This window comes from Sapajus apella, unplaced genomic scaffold, assembly GCF_009761245.1.
Source record: "Sapajus apella isolate SASKATOON/1434 unplaced genomic scaffold, GSC_monkey_1.0 scaffold71, whole genome shotgun sequence".
NCBI lineage: Eukaryota > Metazoa > Chordata > Mammalia > Primates > Cebidae > Sapajus > Sapajus apella.
The window spans coordinates 4744887-4763936 of record NW_022437011.1 but is presented as its reverse complement, the minus strand read 5'-3'; the positions used below and the strand labels follow the sequence as shown (position 1 = coordinate 4763936).

The 19050-nt window shown below is 39.9% G+C and overlaps 1 protein-coding gene across 11 annotated transcripts in view; it reads right to left on the bottom strand.

The window, feature by feature from the left end:
- Window positions 1-19050, bottom strand: part of PPP2R2B (protein phosphatase 2 regulatory subunit Bbeta) — a 504947-nt gene that overhangs the window by 468448 nt on the left and 17449 nt on the right. Inside the window, exon 1 of one of the 11 annotated variants that reach the window (XM_032250319.1) lies at window positions 11418-11935. The exons of 6 other annotated variants lie outside the window; for them this stretch is intronic. In XM_032250319.1, coding sequence (XP_032106210.1) covers window positions 11418-11496 — 79 coding nt within the window. In that variant the 5' untranslated portion in view covers window positions 11497-11935. Of the gene's footprint in view, window positions 1-11417; window positions 11936-19050 lie in introns of those variants that run through there. 4 more of the 11 variants (XM_032250316.1, XM_032250315.1, XM_032250327.1 and 1 more) reach the window with 4 other exon arrangements.

Sequence of the window (19050 nt, the reverse complement as noted above, 5' to 3'; positions counted from 1 at the left end):
TCCTTCCTTCCTTCCTTCCTTCCTTCCTTCCTTCCTTCCTTCCTTCCCTCCCTCCCTCCCTCCCTTCTTCCTGCCTTTATAACTGAATTGTGTTGCTTGAACTCACGAATTCGTAACAGCCAGTATCATGCTTTGTTTTTATTTGGTTCATACTACCTGGTTTCTACAGGATTTTACATTTGGGGTTCCTACCCACATACTGCCATCTGGTTTATAGGATCATGAAAAGATTATTAATTAAGGTAGACATGGCTTCCTAACCTTGGCTTGTAAGACCGACTGTTAGCCAACTCCTCTGAGAGGGCTACCTTGCTGTTTATACATGAATATGCACAGCTGAATGAGCATATGTACAATTCTATCTGGAGCCTTTGATGCAGCAGCTATATCTTGCTGAATAAACATGATATGAAACCATTCTTAGTGGTTCTGTCCTAAGACAGCCTTTCTTTTTCTTCCAAACATCATGCTTTTTCAAGTGCTCTGTCTGGAAGAGCAAACTCACTCCTATGCCTGGAATGTGTACTGCCACTTCTGCCACTGCTCATTGAGAATAAAAATTTCTTTGTCTGGATGTCAAGATAATAAACAGGTTTCCATGTTCATAAAGTAGATCTATTCAGATACTGTTGCAGATAGACATACAGGAATTTGAGGACATAACTAGAGCCATTCACAACTCTACTGTCAAGTAACAGTAAGGACTATTTCTAGTGACCATATATCTCCGTTTTGTGTATCCTACCCCTTAAAATACATTCATGCACTGCATAATGACATTTTGGTCAATAATTGACCACATATACAATGGTGATTCCATAAGATTTTCAAATTGTATTTCTACTGAATCTTTTCTGTGTTTAGATATGTTTAAATATGCAAATACTTACCATTGTGTTACAACTGCCCACAGAATTCAGGACCATAATATACTGTATAGGATTGTAGCTTAGGAGCAATAGCCTATACCATAAAGCCTGCGTGTGCAGTAAGCACTACGATCTAGCTTTGGATAAGCACAGTCTATATTTCCCCAATGATGAAGTTGTATAACATGCATTTCTCAGAACGTATTCCCATCATTAAGTGATGCATGACTGCGTGCTAATCTGCTCTCAGCTCTTCCAATGTATTCTCCTCACAGCAGTCACAAAAATCTTTTCATGCCACAAATATGATCATTTTTTTAAAAATTTCCACCCCTCCATAATTTATAGTTGCTCTCTGGGTTAAGATGAAACTCCAGAATTTGTGTTACAGAGGCATACAGGGTCACGTCACTGGATAGCCTCATTCCACTGTACCCCATCTTGGTCTCTGTGCTCCAGCCACAATGGCTTTCCCTCAGAATCTTGCTTTCACCATGACGCTCTGGTGACTGGGCCCTCTTTCTCATCCTTCCTAGTTAAGTTCTACTCATCCTTCAGATCTCAGCTCAAGTTACACGTTTTTAGGGAAGCTCTGCTGATCTTCCTGTGCATAACAAGGCCCCGTTAGATCTTGACCTAATGTCATATCCTCTCCATTGCTGCATTTGTCACAGTTTAATTTATTAGATTAATGCATTTCCCTTACAAATATGCAGAAACCATATCTATTTTAACTACCTGTAACTATCGCCCAGCTATTTGACACATGATAGAGATGTTCATTTTGTGTGTGTTCATATTTTTTGAATAAATAAATTTATTAGATTAACTTATTTGCCTTTCATAATAGCAGGAACCATATCTATTTTTACTACCTGTGAAGCCATCACACAGCTCAAATCTGATACATAATAGAGATGTTCTTTATGGGTGTGTTTGTATTCTTCTAATAAAGGAATAAATACATGAATAACTGCTCTTGCAAGGCAGTTCACAGAATACTGAATTTGCACCCAAAGTTTTCCAAAAAGTGACATTCTCATGTATCAACAATAAGATGCAGAGCAGGCTTTCAGACATATCTCCAAAGTCATAATTTATTTGTCTCCTGCTTTCTTTTTCTACTAACTGTGCTTTTGCAGACACTTGTGAAGATAGAGGCCTTGGCCCTCTCGGCCCATCTTTTCTCCCAGCTCAATCTGCCAGTGAAGAAACAATGACTCAGAAAACTAATGGGCCAGCCTGTCTAATGATGGCAATGATTTCACTGCCAGCAATTTTTCTATTATATTTATAAAATTGAGTCAAAATGAAGGAATTGCCTTGGGGCACAAGAACCAAAGACAAAACATAGATCCAGAAACACAAATCAAAACCGCACTGATCAGTGTATGTTACAGGCAAACACCAGTAAAGGTGATCTAGGTTGAAAGAGTCGAAGAATAAAAACAGGAGCCTCTTTTGCTGGGAACAAGCAAAGTAGGAGGAACCCCAGATATGCAATAGGACAATTTGGTGTGACACTGGTAAGACCAAGACAAAGATGCTGTCAGTGTAAGTACAGGTGCCATCTATGATGTGGCTACCAGGCACATTGCATTCAATGTCTTTGATCCTCACAATAAACATGGGATGGAAGCATTATTACTTCTATTTTAAAGTTGAAAAAACACATACACACAGAGAATAAGTTTAAGTCATAATTGCAACTCTAGTTTCTCTGATTCCAAAGCCAAAGGCATTTTCAACTAAATACTTCATCTCACCAGTTCTCCCTCAGTACTTTCACCTGTAAAATGTGGATAACACCATGCAGACTTGGGATAGTCATCCTCCTGTGATAACACAGGGAGAATGTCTGGTGCTCAGTTGGTTTTTATTGAACATGAATCTCTGTCCTCCCTCTGCTGAGTTCTTTATGAATTATATTAGAAACTCCTGAAAATGTGTTACCAATCCTAGCTTCTGATTTAATATGGGAAGATTTAAGAGGGGGACATACTTCCCAAAGCACATATCACTTAATCTGATGCCAACACCACCAAGTTTTATTATATTCTCATTTGACTCTGAGGCCTCGCAGGATTAGCCAATTTCCCAAGGGACGTCACGTGCGCAGAGGACTGGAATCTAGATGACTCTGAAATGCAGGTCCAGGATTCTTCCTATCACCGCATTGTATCAAAGCACACAAGAGTAGAGAGGGATAGGGAGAGACTTGTTAAAGGACACAGAATCACAGCTGGATAGGAGGGATAAGTTCCAGTGTTCGATACCACCGTATGATGCCTATAGTTAATAGCATATTAGCTTCAAATGTCTGGGAGGAGACTATTAAACATTTCTAAAACAAAGAAAGGATAAGTGTTTGAGGTGATGAATATGCTAATTACCCTAATCTGATCTCTGTACATGGTAAGTATCAAAACATCATTATATACCCCATGAATATGTACACTTATTTGTCAATTTTTTTTTTAATTTCTTAAACTCCACCCCCCAAAATGTACATAGGCCAAGTATTGATTCCTGGGGCCTCTACTAATATGAAGAGTATTAATATATAGCTAACTTTTATTAAGCTCTTAATTTGCACTGGGTAACACTATATACTTGGTATGAATGATCACATTTACTCACCAAAGTGACTCCCTGACATATACAAAATTTCCTCCCGTTTTTATAGATGATAAAATTAAAGGACAAGAAATAAAATGACTTTCTGTATATTAGGTAGATGTTTTAGCCAATACCTGAATATAAACTCTTGAAGCAAATTCACAGCTACCTCGAAACAAATAAGTGGTTGAATTCTTGAATTCTTGCATTCTTAGGTGGATGAAAATGACCTTGATTCTTCCCATGGCAGCCACTTTTCTGCCAGATATCAGAAGCCTTCCCCAAAAGTAACCTCTTTTCAGCTGCAGATTTAGTCTGTCATTTTAGAGATTTTCTCCCAGAGCCCTTCCCTTGAGCTCTCAGTATGTTTCTCTACCCTGGCCATTGTTGAGTTCTTCCCTCTGACTGTACGTAAGATTCACTTGTGGAAGCTTAAAAACTGAGATTCCTGTGGCCCAGTTTTAGGATATTTGATTCAATAGGGCGGTATGTAGAGATAGCCCTCTGTATTTGCCAAAGTGATTCTCACGCATAGCCAGGATTAAAACCTACTGTTAGAATTGTATAAATATGCCTTTTTCCCTCCTACTAGACTGTATATTAAAGTACAGATGAGTATTTTTTATCTTTTCATTACCCATGTGCTAAGAACAACGCCTGAAACGTTGTACGCAGTCTTTTAGGGCAGCGAAGAGCCAGGGCTCTGGAGTCAGGCAGTACGGCTGCAAACCCTGATCTGTCACATTTTGGCTGGGTGGCTCTGGCTGGGTTACTAGGCCATTCTGTGCCTTGTCTGCTCACCTGTAAAATGGGGAAAATGAATGGTACTTATCTAACAATATTTTTGAGAAATAGTAACTGTAAAGTACTTAGCACAGGCCCTGACACATAATGAACCCACAATCATTGTGAGCTTCGTAGGTAAGCGAAAAAATTAATTTGATTATCCTTGGTAATTGCTGTGGCAAGGGCAGTGAGAGATAGGAAAGAAAGAATATGGCATCCTACTCACTGAATATTCACAGGCATTATGCTAGGTGTTTTAGAACACTTTTTTTTCACTCTTATAACAATACCTTGATATATTACCATTAGAGAAGGATATACACCAGTTGAGTAATGGAAGGTCATCTAGCAGGTACTTATGAGTGATGAGATTGGAACTCAGGTTTGTCTAGTTTTGAAACCCATTTACCGTCGCTTTATTACTAAGACTTAATATAAACATTCACTCATACATTCGTGCTTTCAATCCGCAAATATTTATTATGTGCTTACTATGTGTGAGACTATTCTGCCTACTGGAGATATAGAAATTTACAAAACAGAGAAAGCCTCTGCTTTCACGCCACTCGCATTCTATAGTGGGAAAGGACAGGCAACAAATAAGTAAATGGATATATAACAGGTCAGACAAAGATAGGTGTTGTGAAGAAAAAATAAGCAGGGTAAAAGTAACTGGGGGCGGGGGAAGAGACAGAGAAAGAGAGAGACAGAGAGAGAGAAATCTTGAGAGAAAGGGAGTGAGCATGTGTGTGTGTGTGTGTGATATTTTATATAGGAAGGCCAGGAAAGGACACTCTGGTAAAGAAACATTTGAGTGATGGATGTGATAAGATGCAATTGGATTTTGGATATTTTTAGGAGGTGAAGCCCAAAGGATTTACCACAGAATTGGAAGAATAATATGAGAGAAAGAAGGAAATTGAGGACGGTCTCAAGGTTTTTGGCTTGAGTTGCAAGGAGAACGGAGTTCCCTCTTATTTCCTAGGCTGGAGAAAAACACTGAACAAATAGTAGTTTTTTAGTAGGGAAATCAGCATATATGTTTTGGGATCTCTAGTATGCATCTGATTGGAAATATTGGCTAGGAAGTTGGATGTACAAGTTTGCATTTTAGGTGAGAGATTGGAGCTGAATATGGAAATTAAATCAATGCTATTTAAGACCATAGGAGTGGATGAGACCACTTATGAGCAAGTATATATTAAGGAGAGGACTGATTCCTGGGCGCCAATATTCAAGGTTTAGGAAGATGATAAGGAACCAATAGGGAGTCTGAGACCACAAGGGAAAGGGAAACAGAGAAGAAGAGTGGGCTTTGAGGCCAAGACAGGAAACTCCTTCAGGAAGGACGGAGCAATCATCTGTGAGCATTGCTGAGAGCCTCATTGGGAGGAGGCCTGGCAAAGCATGGCTGCACTGTGCCATGTGGTGGTCATTGGTGGCTCTCACAAGAGCAATTTTGGTGGCATGATAGAAAGCACAAATCAGAGGAGAGGTGGCGACAGTGAGTGTGGACAACACTTGAAAGATATTTTTCTGAAAAGAGGAGCAGGAGATGGGGCAGCAGCTGAAGGAAGATACAGGCTCATGAGATCAGTGTTTAAAATGAGATGATATATAGCACGTATGTGAACTACAAAGAATGATCCTGTAGAGAGAAAAAACTTGGTGCTGACAGAGTTGGAACAAGTGCAGGAGTGATGTGCTTGGGGAAGAGAGAGGGGATGTGACCCAGCTTCAAGTGGAGGCTTGATCTTAGATGAGAGCAGGGATAATATATGCATTGTGCATAAAAATCAAAAAATATGTTTCAGACATAAAGCACTATCAAACGATGTAAGGTTTTCGTCTTATTTAATTCTTACAATAACTCTTTGAGTTGAGCATTACTATTTCCATGTTGCAGACAAATGCAGTGTGCACTTGGAAATGACTTTAAATATAGGTGTGCATTTATAAGATGAGAGAGATGGATGAGAAAATGAGTAGTCAGAGAAAGCTGTGCGTGGAGGTGTGTTTGACGTGGGCTGTGAAGAGTGGGTTGGTTCTAAATAGGCAAAAGGGACTGAGAAGAGAATTTCAAACGCATGAAAAATATGAATCTATAAATATGAAAAAGTACAAAATATAGTAGTAATGAATCCATTCTTAGCATGTACCTCTGGAATCAGACTGCACGGGTTCCAATTCTAGCCGTTGCATTTAATAGCTATGTGAACGGAGACTAGTTACTTGTCTGTGACTTGGTTTTCTCATGGATAAAATGAGGATAACAGTGTTGACCCTATAAAACTGTTAGGGATAAACACACACACACACACACACACACACACGTACACACACACACATACAGACACACACACATCCATACCTACATTGACATACATTCATGGTGAAATTGTGCCTAGCAAACAGTATGTATCATATGTTTTACTTATTCTTGTATAATGATTATTATTTATGATATAACAAGGGTTAGAAAAATACAATGTTATTTTTCCCTCTGTGTGTATGTAGACTTCCAGCAAACCTGCTTTTGGGTGTCATTGGAAGATACTTGCTTTAAAATAGATTCTTCTCTTGAAGGAGCATTGTTGATAGAATATGGTTCGGTTTGCTTATTCAATCTCCCATTCAGTCCTTTAGTTAAGAAGGATTTCTTGAGCATCTACTCAGAGTCAAGCTCTGAGTAGAGCTTGACTCTGATGCAAAGACCAAAGATGAGTAAGGCAGAATTCCTGTGCCCAAGTTGCTCCTGGTCACGCAGGAGACGGGCATGTAAATAGGCCTGTTTCAATACGTAATCTGAAGGCTGTTCTCACACTCAGAAGGAAATGTGCAGTGTGATAAAGATTAAGAGTACCAATTTTGAATTCAGAGAGTTTGGACTTCCGTCTTGGCTCTACCACTTCACTAGCTGTGGTTCTGAGTAAGTTGCGTCTGAGTCAGTTTCCTCATCTGTAACATGGAGATAACGGCATTTAATAAGAAAGACTGTTGTGAGGAGTCAAAGATGCACAGACATAGCCCTTAGCACCCAGCCAGTGGTCCACAGGGTTCGTGGTGCTGAAGCTGCTACTTCTTATTTCTTCTTTCCACTGTCCTTGTGGTTTGTGTGACTCATAATAACAATTTCATTTTTGGAGTTGTTGAAGACATCTTCCTAGAAAGACTTGACTCAAGCTGAGTTTTCAAACATGGGTAGACATTTGCAGCACGGAAATAAGATAAAGACAATTTCGGGAAAGGAAGAAGCACGTGGCAAGTCACACTACCCTTGTCCCTTTAGGAAAATAAAGTGTCCTTACTGATTTGTTAGATAACAGAAACAGGCCCTCCAGTGCCTGGTGACAAATTAGGTCCACCAAAAAGTATCAGGCAAGGTTCCTTATACTTCACTGATTCTCTCATTCCTGTGGGTTTTTGCGTCCCCTCTATCCTGTCTTGAATGGCTTCTTTACAGCTATGATTGGAATTTAGTTTCCCCAATTCAGATGCCACTTTTGTGGATGAATCCTCCCCTGTTAAGGGGAAAGAGTTATGTGCTTCCTTACTGAGGTCTACAGAGAAGTCAAGACAGTCTAAAGGTCTTCTCAAAACCCTGATTGTGGATCTGCATTATTTGGTTGTCCTGGCTTCTGTTTGTATCCTCTTATTTCAGGTTAAAGAACACTACAATAAAACTAATCCCTTAAAGTACGGTTACAGAAAGCTCCCCAAGCCACAATGATTAAAACGATTTTCATGCATGTGGGAGTGAATGCTCTTCAGAATATTTTTCACATATGGTTTTGGAAATTTATCCATACAACAGCCTTGGTATTTGTTATCTTTCATTCAATCAAAAATGTACGAAGCGCCTGTAATGTGCCTGGTATCGTTCTAGTTCTGGACGTACAACAGTTACACGTGGGTCGTGCTTCCAGTGCAGCAGAGAGGCAGAGACTAACAAAACAATCACAGTGGTTTATCCATAATGACAAATTAGAGTTAGTGCTTTGCAGTAAAGAAATTCAGTTTATTAAGAGCTGTGATCAGCTGAGGGTCAGGATGGCTTCTCAGCTTGAGCTGAGAGTTGAAGGTTGGAATTAACAAGGCAATGGGGCAGAAGGAAAAGAGGATCAGCCCAAAAGCCTACAGTGGGAGGGGGAATGTTGGGGAACCAAAGAAGACCTGTGTGTCTGGAGGCCAGGTGAGATGGAGTATGTTTGACGTAAGGCAGGAAAGTCAGGCGAGGGTCAGTATACGCAGGGCCCTGCAGGCCACAGAAACCATAGAGATGTTTTAAATGTGAGTGTTTGTGTTTTAGAGTGTGGGGTAGTCAGATAATCGTAATTAAAAAATCATTCTGACTGCTACATGGAGAACCAAATCTCCATATAATGGATGAAAACGCAGGCTTGAGGGCTCACATATTGTTGATTTACCCTATATACAAATGTGTTACTATACACAATGTGCTTAGACGATGCCTTTGGTACACTAAATACAAGTGAAGGCTGGTTGTTACTATGGTTATTATCACCTTGCTATGTTGTTTTGGATGTATGTTTTTGCAACCATCCTATGGAGCATTGTTACCTATATTTTACAAATGAGGAAACTGAGGCTCAAAGAGGTTAAATAATTCCTCAATATCTTTCAGTTGACAGAGCTAAGATTCAAAGCCCATGGTTTTCCTGCATTGAAAAAAACCAGCAACAATAACAAAAACAAACAAAAACAAAAAACTGTCAAAGAGAAGTTGGGAAGACAAGCCAAGTTTTCTAATTAGGATGGTACTATCCCCTAAGAAGCCCAGAAATTATTAAAGCTCTTAAATTTGTTCTAGAGTTTCTCTCAAGGAGATTGGGTTATTCGTATTTATTTGGCTTTCACAGAGATAGTCACACATTATTCATTCTCCACTTTTTCAAATTATGAAATGTGAAGTTCACAGCCATATTTTTTTCTGTAATAGACCACAGGGTAACACAATTGCCAACAATATGAACACACACACACACACGCGCCCACACACACACACACACATACACAACCTCAGGTGTATTCTGGTATGTTTTTCTCCTCGGACAAGTTTTAAGTAAGAGCAACTAGTTTCTCGTGACACAGTGATGCGTTTGAAGATACCACTCATTGCTTAAGATAACGTGATAAATAAAGCAAAGTTCAACATCTAAGAAAACACATGGGGCATGAGACTCAAAAACAGACAGCACCTATCGTGTACAGAGCATTACAAAGAACTGTATTTAATGGTCACATTTCATCTCTACATCTATGTTATAGATAAAACTGGTCAGAGAGCAATTAGGTGACCTGGCGTTGCTTGCTTGGTACCTTGGTACATAACTCATGTCTTTTCCACTATGTCCCGGAGCCTCCTCCATGAAGTTAATGTTTGACAAATGCTATATATATATATATATATATATATTTACCCATTGTCTTTACTAGGTTTACAACAAATTTAAATACATGCCTTTCCACCTTCCCACCCAGAAATCTGGTGATAGTGGGTGAAGCAGAAATTGTTTTGACAGAAGCAAAATGGGGTTTTCATTTTAATGAAATAAATCAGTGAAATTTAATTTTCAAAAACAGCTTTACAAGTTCTTGTTGCAGGGATTTTTTTTTCTATATGATACAGGATGTTTAGTTTGATTAATATACAAGACAGAAACTGAGTAAACCAACTGTTTAAATTTTCTAAGTCTAAGCAGGCAGGAAAGGACAGGAGAACCAATCAGAAATAGCAAAGTCATCTAGGCAGCTTCTCTATGGCTTTAGAGCTCTAGTATTTGAAAAGTTCTCCTGGAAATTTTGGTCCATGCCATTCTTCCATTCCCCTTCTCCCCTCAATATGGTTAAGGACTTAGTTTCTTTTCACTAGGAAGAAAAGATTTCTCAGTGGGTCATTTCCCTTTACCACCAATAAATTTTTAAATGGAAATACCCAACTGTAATCAAAATCTATGAGATATCAATGTCTATGAAAAATATCATCCTCAGTCTCAATTCAAGGGTGATCCCAAACGTCTACTCCCTTTCCTGAAGGTACTGATAAAAAACTACCTTATGGTATAATATATGCTTCCCTCATTTTAAACACACAGCCCCCAGTCTCAGGATTCTACTTGGAGGATGAAAACAAAGGTGGGTTTTCAGAACAGGCTGGTCACCAGCTCAATTCCAAGAGAGTGTGGCTGGACATGAGGTAGAGTCACAGCATCTCACCATCCTCAACCCTCTTCAATCAAGTACCACTAGTAGAACAATCCTTAAGCCTCAAAAATGTCCAACCAGTGACATTTCTTGAAATTGTTTGTTTTCTAAGATATGTCAGATCTAAAAAACAGGCAGTTCACATCTAGAAAGTATACAACTGGCTTCTGACTATAGAAATGTTGCATTCTGCAATGTTTAGTTGAAGGGGAGTTGCCAGAATGTTTACAAGGCACACACACACGTATGCATAGCATGCTACATTAGAAGGCAGCAGAGAAGGTCCCCAGAGAAAACAGGAACTGGGGAATGTATACAAGGCTCAGCCCAACCTCTCTTGAAAGCATTAACTTAGGACCCCTGCAAACCACATTTCCTGTTAAGTGCTGAAAGTCAGCTGTGTTCTTGCTGCTCTGTAACCCAAGTACGGAATCCAAGTAAACCAATCCAACAATCAACACTCCACAGTGATGTACTAAGCTAATTTTATTTTGCTAATTGCTTTCTTGGGCACGCACCAAATTATCAAACAGACAGTGACAAAACAGAGAGCTCGGACAGATGTATGTGGCAGCACCTACTTAATGTTTTTTTGCTTAACACTAGTTCCAATGACTTGTTTGCATGCTAAATGAAACAAGAAAAATTGGCAAAATATTTCTGAGTTATTTTCTAATTAGCTGTGTCAGCTTTGAGATTACCTTTGCAACATTATTCTGCTCTTCAGAAAATACTTCCCTTTCCTTGTACAAGACAGACTGATTTTAGAAGCAGATCTAAGTCTGTTGGATACAAGCTTTTGCCAGGAACGACAGTCACCTAGTAGCTACAGAAGGCAGCATCAGCAGAACCTGTGGGAAGTCAGACACCAGCCCACTTTTCCCACCCACCCAGACACTCTCCCTCTCTGGTCTGTACCTTCCGTGTGGCAGCTGGAAGAGAGGATGGTGTTCGGAGGTCTGAAGATGTAAGGCAGGTAACGAGAGAAGCATTTCATCTTCCAAATAAAAAATAAAAATCTAAATTAAAAAACAGTCTCCTGAATCCATAAGGATTCTCTCGGCCTTTTAAGCTGGCTACATCACCAATATGTTTATGTAGGTTCTTTCCCAGGTCTGCAAAGCTGGGGTGCCCGAGGAATAACTGGAGATGGGTCCCATTTTGCCATCAGCGCCAGGAAGCACTGCCTTACATTTCTGCATGCAGCTCAAACTCAGAAGCCCCCAAGCAAGCCGGGATATAGCCTCTTCATTGGCTGAAGCTCCTCCGAGCAGGATTTGCTGAGTAAGTCAGTCCTGCCTGTAAACACACGCTGAAATGCTCTGCCTGAAACCTCTACCTTTTCCCGTGTGGTGAGTTTCTCTTTTCGCAAGAGAAATCCAGCAGGATATGGGAGTAGTGAGGATAAGTGACCATCTCTTATTTAGCTGAAAGATCAGATGAAACAAAGACAGCATAGTGTTCCGCCCTGGAGAGAGATGTCTGTTAAAAGGAGCCACCCGTAATGCCATGGATCTCAGGAATATTAAAGTACAGTGCAATGAAATGGGTCTCTGTCCTTGCTTAATCTAGATTTAGTTCTATTTTTTTTAAATACTAAAGCCCAGACAATAGGACCATTTATCATTTAGGTGAAGCCAAAAGCTGGGTTGAGTAGCCGGTGATAGAGGGCTAACACAGATAGATTCTGTGCTCCACTGCTGCTTCTTTTTCCCCTGCCAGCCTTAACAGTGAAGCAATAACTTAGTTCTGAGTTATTCACTCTCCAAATAGAAAGCCACAATGTAACAACAGAGACTAAACCCAAAGGAGCTCACCCTTCATCAATCCATGTGCCCTGATGGCATTAAAAAAACATGGAAAAACTAAGTTGATCCAAGGATTACACAACTTTACCAACACTCTCACTGAGATTTCAAGAGAGAGAGAGAGAGAGAGAGAGAGCAATATAATTTAAGGACATGACCAACCACCAAATATAAGTAATTTGGGATAAGGAATTGGTTTGGTTTTGGCCCATGAAATAATAATGACTTTGGAAACATTATCACTGGAAGACAAGAAAGCACAGGGCTTCAGTTTGGGATTTATAAGTTCTGTCAAAGACACTATTGTATATAACGAAGAGAAAGAAACAAATGTCCTTCGTGCTGCACTCAGAGGCACAGGGAAATGATTTAAATGTCCATAAAAGAAAACCAACGTTTCCCTAAGATTTTTAAAAATAAAATTTAAAACAAAAGTGTGCCTTGAAAATTGGGTAGAGTAATTTTTAAGCCTTCATAGGCTCTCCTCCTTATACGAATATTTATCTCAGCATTGGAGGAATGTGCTGGTCTGCCCAGGAGAGAAAAAACACAGTCATTAGAATGCCAGGACAGCCCATGATGGTGTCGGTTGATTCTCCCATCGGTATGCCACCTCTCTGACTTTTGGACTCTTATGACATGATGACGAACTGCTGGCAGAGCCAGGCCATTTAGTTCTGCAATAAACATATCACCTCCTTAGACCCAGGGACTTGGCAAGGTAGGGTCATCCTAAGTAAGGTGCTGTTTATTTATTTACTTTTTATTGCATTTTAGGTTTTGGGGTACATGTGAAGAACATGCAAGGTTGTTGCATAGGTACACACATAGTAAGTGGTCTGGTTTGTTTGTGTGGGTAACATCAAACTCGTGTCGGAAGAGTATATCCAGGAGTGTTTTCCTGAGAGATACTTCATTTCTAACCTCCGGCCAGCAGCGAGAGAGTGGAAGGACTGTGGGCTTTCGGGTCAATTTGACCCCAACAGTTTGCATCCCAGTGCATTCACTTAGTGGCAGGGTAGAAATGAGCAAAACTTTAGCACTGTGAACCTCAGTTTCTCCATGTATAAAATGGGAACAATGACAAGGTTTTCCTCATGTATTCTTGAAAGAAGTGAGACAATAAGCATAGAGATCTGGCACATTGCAGGCACGTGGTAAACTACCAATGTTGCTGCTGTTAGCCTTCTCTGAGCCATACACCAACCTAAGAGTAGTTGAAGAGGGATGTGCTTAAGAGGAGTGATGCTGCAGTTAGACAGCCAGTGTTTGATCCTGCCTTTGACATTGACTTACTGTGTGATCTTGGGCAACTTACTTAACCTATTTTAGCCTCATTACAGGCCTAACAAGGATAATAATAGAACCTTAAATGACACTATTGAGGACACAATGGGATAGTTCCTATAAAGGGTTTAGCTCAGTGTCTAGCACATTGTAAGTGCTTCCTAAGTTTAATTACTATTGCCTATAATGGTTGTACCAGCCCTGAATTATAACATATTACTTTATTTACCTAGCTATCTTATCAAAATAATGAAAGTGTAAACTCTTGAGGGGGAGATCAATGTTTAATTCATCTTTATATCTCTACTGCCTCACCCAGTGCCTGCACAAAGTAGATAGTACATATTAGTTGAGTGGATGGATGAATGGATAAATCAATATATATGGGTAAAGCTTCTGGAAGATACTTTAAACTTTTTATGTGTGTGTGAAGGTCCTTTATAGCACAAATGAAGTGGATTTGAGCCTATCACAAAGCTGGAATAGATCATTCAAATAAAGGCATTATGGAATTTGTGGATATACATGCTTCAACTTTAATTGTGTATTTCAGCTTTACATAAATGGTAGACATTTAGCAAATATTTTCTAAGTCAATAGTAGGCACTCATTAATTACTTCCTGAGTGAAAAAAATGCTCACTGAGGATGCTGGCCATAGTTATCTTCAAAGAACTCAATAAAAACAAAACAAAACAAACAAAATACTGTCATCTCCAGTAGAAGCAAAAGAACAATGGGACTAGAACCCAAGTGCCAAATAGGCCACTCCAAACCAACCAATACCTCTTGACCTCAATTGAAAATGTTTTTTTAAGTCAAATCTAAAATGACAGATTTAGTGTAAGGCCTAGGCACTTATCTACCCATATGCAGAATGGGCAAGAGGCAGACAGAACAAATTTAACATTTCTTTGGACAGGTGAACCTGATGCAGGTAGTTTGCACGGCACTGTCTGAACTATTTCAGTGTGCTTTTTTTCTCTTTGATTCTCTCAATAATCCCATTTTACAGAAGAGAAAACAGGCCGAGGGGATATAATAATTTATCAAAAGGAGATCCCATATTTCCGCACTAGAATCATCTGATGAGCTCGTGAAGAATGCAGATTTCACAGCCCGCAAGCCAATAGATCCAGATTCTCTGGGGATGAAAAGTGATTCTTTCTTTAAATTTGAGAACCTCTGGAATAAGATATTTAATTGCATGCTCTAGCTTGACAAGTTTGGGTAATGGAAAGCTTTCCAAACACCCTTGTCCTAAATCATGTATCCAGCAATTTGTTGCCACCTGATGATGTATCAGGCATTAGGCTGAGTGATGGGGACATAGGATGTGAGTTACCACCTCTGCTCTAAAGAAGTACATATTCCAGAAAAAGAGAGACTACTGAACTGTTTTGATATAGCCACATATGGGCTATGACAGCAGGAAGAGGATATGAACAGATTCTTTGGGATTATAAGGCCTCAGAAGGTCAGTGTTAAGAGATCCATGCTTTTGCATTAGGCATTATTTACAAAAAATAAAAAATAAAGAAAAAAACTGTCAAAAGGCAATTATCTTACTGAGAGGCATAGCAAATGAAGACTTAGCAGTCATTAGCTCTGTCAGTGGCATTAGTCTCTGATGCAACTAACGTCATCACAGATAAGAGCAGGGCCACCAGGAGAGGAATGGTGTCATTATGAGGAGATGGGAGGATCTAAGGCAATGGCAGAGGTTTCTGAAGGGAGAGCCCAAGAGCAGAAAAAGTTCTCTGAAAGGGAAACCAGGAGTCTCAGAGGAAGGAAAGATAAAAGTGACCCATTTAGGTGCCATGTGAGAAGGCTCTTGAGTCTGGCAGAGCAGAGTCCAGAGAGAGGAGTTTTACCAGATGATTTCCACATGTCAGGTTCTGACATTAGTGGCAAAAAAGCAATTAATTGGGAGTTTCTTGAGTGCTGTGCTCTGGACGAGGCTGCTCCAAGCTTTTCTTCAGACTGACCTCTTCGGAGAACAGAAACAATCATTTCTGCCCTGCCAAGTCCAGCTGGAGCCCCTGCCTTGGGGCCAATGGACTTGGAGTCTCCTAACTGCCTGTCCCCACTGGTTCCAGTCCTGTTGCCTACTCTCACTGAATCCCAAGTCTTACGGAAAAGTTACCCTGATAATTCTCTCTTGGTATGTTTTTACAACCTCCTTTGGGGGAAGGTTCATCATTACAGTTTTTCATTTTGCTATGAAGGAAACTAAATCCCAGGAAAAATATTAGCTTATTTAATATCAATCAGGATAAGCCCACCTAGGTTTGTACTCTTAAGTCAAAGCAAAGCAAATTCCTACTCATTCTTTAAAACTTTAATGAAGTGCCAAGACTTCAGGGAGAGGTTTCTTGATGCCTCAGACTGTATCAAATCCCCCTTCTACAGACTCCCCACGTGAGGTTCCTCTTTTAAAATACTCGTTCATTATTGAGCATAGGTACTGAGCACCTAGTTAGGCCAGGCACTGTGCATGGTGCTAAAGGATCAATAGTAAATATGATACATAAAATACCTAGTCTCAGCCAGATGTGGGGGCTCACCCCTCTAATCCCAACATTCTGGAGGCCGCAGTGGGCAAATCACTAGAACTAGGGAGTTTGAGACCAGCCTGGGCAACAGAGTGAAAACTCATTTCTAAAAAATATACAGAAAGTTATCCAGGCATGGTGGTACCCACCCATGGTCCCTGCTACTTGAGCGGCTGAAGCAGGAGGATCACTTGAAGCCTGGGAGGTTGAGGCTGCTGTGAGCCATGTTCACATTACTGCACTCCAGCCTTGGTGACAGAGTGAGACTCTGTCAAAAACAAACAAAACAAAACAACAAACAAAACAAAAAAACACCGAAGCCCACTCCCCTCTTCTTTGGTACAATAACCATTCCTAACATATACACCTGCTGAGCTGCTGTGAGGATTAAATGAGGTAATCCAGTAAAGTGCTAAGAATTCTTTAATACTTGTTTAGTATCTGATGCCCTGGCCAGACTGTAAGTTACAGGAGGGTAAAAATTTGACTTTTTTTCCTGCTGAATTCTGAGATCAAAGTTTGCAGCCTGAAGCATAATAGGAGTTTGATAAGTACATGCTGGACTGAATTGAGTTGAATTGAGTTGAACTGAGTGAAGAAAATTCTAACAATTTCCATCACACTTCCTACACCCACTAGCCAGTGTGTGAAATTCACAACTTGTTAGATTCTGACCTGAAAGAAAGAGGATCCTCTTTGTAATTAGTCCATTTATCCATTCATTTATATAATATAACCTTTATAGCAGCTATTAAATGCCAGATACTCTTCTAGGTGTTGGAGATACAGCAGTAAATCATATATTGAGGTTTAGCTCTTTGAGTTTATATTTTCAAAGAGGGAGGTAGGCAATAAACAAACATTATTATAGCAAGGTTATTTTAGGCAGTGAAAGTTAGAATGAAGGAAATAAAGTGGGACATGGATTAGAGAGTGACTGCTTTGCTTGATGGTCAGAGAGGGCTTCTTGGAGGAGGTGACATTTGAGCTGAGGCTGAAAGACAAATTAATGGCCAAAGAATGGGTTCAGCCCTCTCATTTACCCCACCATAGCTTGAAATTTATCCTCACAGAGATTTCCTCTCCTAATATAACTAATTACTTATTTTTTTAAATAATTTATTTAACATTTGTTTCTCTGCTTTAATATAAGCTCTGGGGGGACATAGACTGTGCTGCGTTTCTCACTCATTGCATCCACTAGAACTAGCAGAGCAGTCAGGAGTGACTTGATTCGCTTTTCTGATTGGCAGTCTGGACCAATTATTCAGCCAGCTTTCTTGGCGTGTGACTAAAGCAAGAGAGAGGTGGGCAGCTACAGATAAGACTGAAGAGGACTTTGAAGACGGGGGCTGGCTCCATTTGGAGCAGGCGCTACCACGCAGCAGGGGAAGAAAAAAGCTCAGTGCCTCACAACAGAAGGTTTTGGCTCTCATTAAAAACAACGAAAGAAGGAAAAGCAAGATAAAGCCAAGTGCATTTTCCACCAAAATCTTGTATAGTTAACTCTCACGGTACCTATAAAGAGGAGACAAATAACACCTCCTAATTTATAAAGAAAAGTCGGAGAAGGTAGGTAACATGGTTTCTTGTTTTGTTTGTTTTTTCAGTTCTGAACCATGGAAACATGATTTTAATAGATGATGATAATACAGTCACGTGCCATAATGACATTGCAGTCAACCATGGACTGTAAATATGAAGGTGTCCCCATAAGATTATAATACTACATTTTTCCTGGACCTTTTCTATGTTTAGCTATGTTTGGATACACAAATGCTTATCATTGTGTTATAACTGCCCAGAGTATTCAGGATGGTGACATTCAGGACTGTACAGGTTTGTAGCCTAGGAGCAATAGGCTGTACCATCTAGGTTTGTGTAAGTGCACTCTAGGATGTTTTCACAATGACAAAATTGCCTAACGAGGCTCTTCTGAGAATGTATCCCCATCATCAAGTGATGCCTGACTGTAGTAGTAATAAGAGCAACCACCAAATCTATATTCATCTGAGTTCTTCATTCATCTGAGTGACTAGGTTCCAGTTACTCTGCTAGGTACTCTACCTAGGATATCTCATTGAATCCTTCTGAAAAACCTATAATAAAGTAAACATCATTATTTTACCTGTTTCTAGATGAGGAAGTTTACACAGAGACATTAAATAAAGTCAACTGCAAGCAAGTGGAGGAGGCAATATTCCAGGACAGGCTCTCCGCTCACTCCTCTGCACAGGCTGTCCCATGCCAATGTGCTCTCTGAGTTGCCTGGTCTGAACATTTTCTCCCCTGCACTCTAGTATAGGACACGGCACCAAGAATGAGACTAAAATTTTGTGTCTACTTATTTGGAACTTGTGAGTATTTGATTAGGGGTGGGCAAATTTAATTCTGACCTATTTGAAAGAAAGGGTTTGCCAATGACTACCGTAATCATGTAGAAGAAATCTAGCCAAATTCACACACCTGCCTATCAGTGCCTCCAAAGATCCAATATGTGTTGGAAGTTTGTGATTCCTAGAACATGGTGCCAAGGACTGTGAGATTAGTTGCATGTATAGGCACACAATGTAAAAGGGAGGGAGGGAGGGAAGGAGGGGGAAAAGGAGAAAGAAGGGAGGGGGAAGGGAGGAAGGAGAGAAGGAAGGGACGAGATAGAAAAGACAAAATTAAAAAACAAATATATGAATATCATAGAAGGGCCAAAAGAGAGTAACAGATAAAATGCATAGTAGAAAACTCTCACACCTAAATGGAACATTGGGACAAATTCCAGGAAGACTTCCTGAGGTGATGGCATCTGGGATAGGCTTTGAAGAAGAAGAATTTATATATGTGGAGATATAAGTGGGAAGAGCCTTCTGGTAAGAGTTAGCAGTAACAGTTTTATTAAAACAGCTCA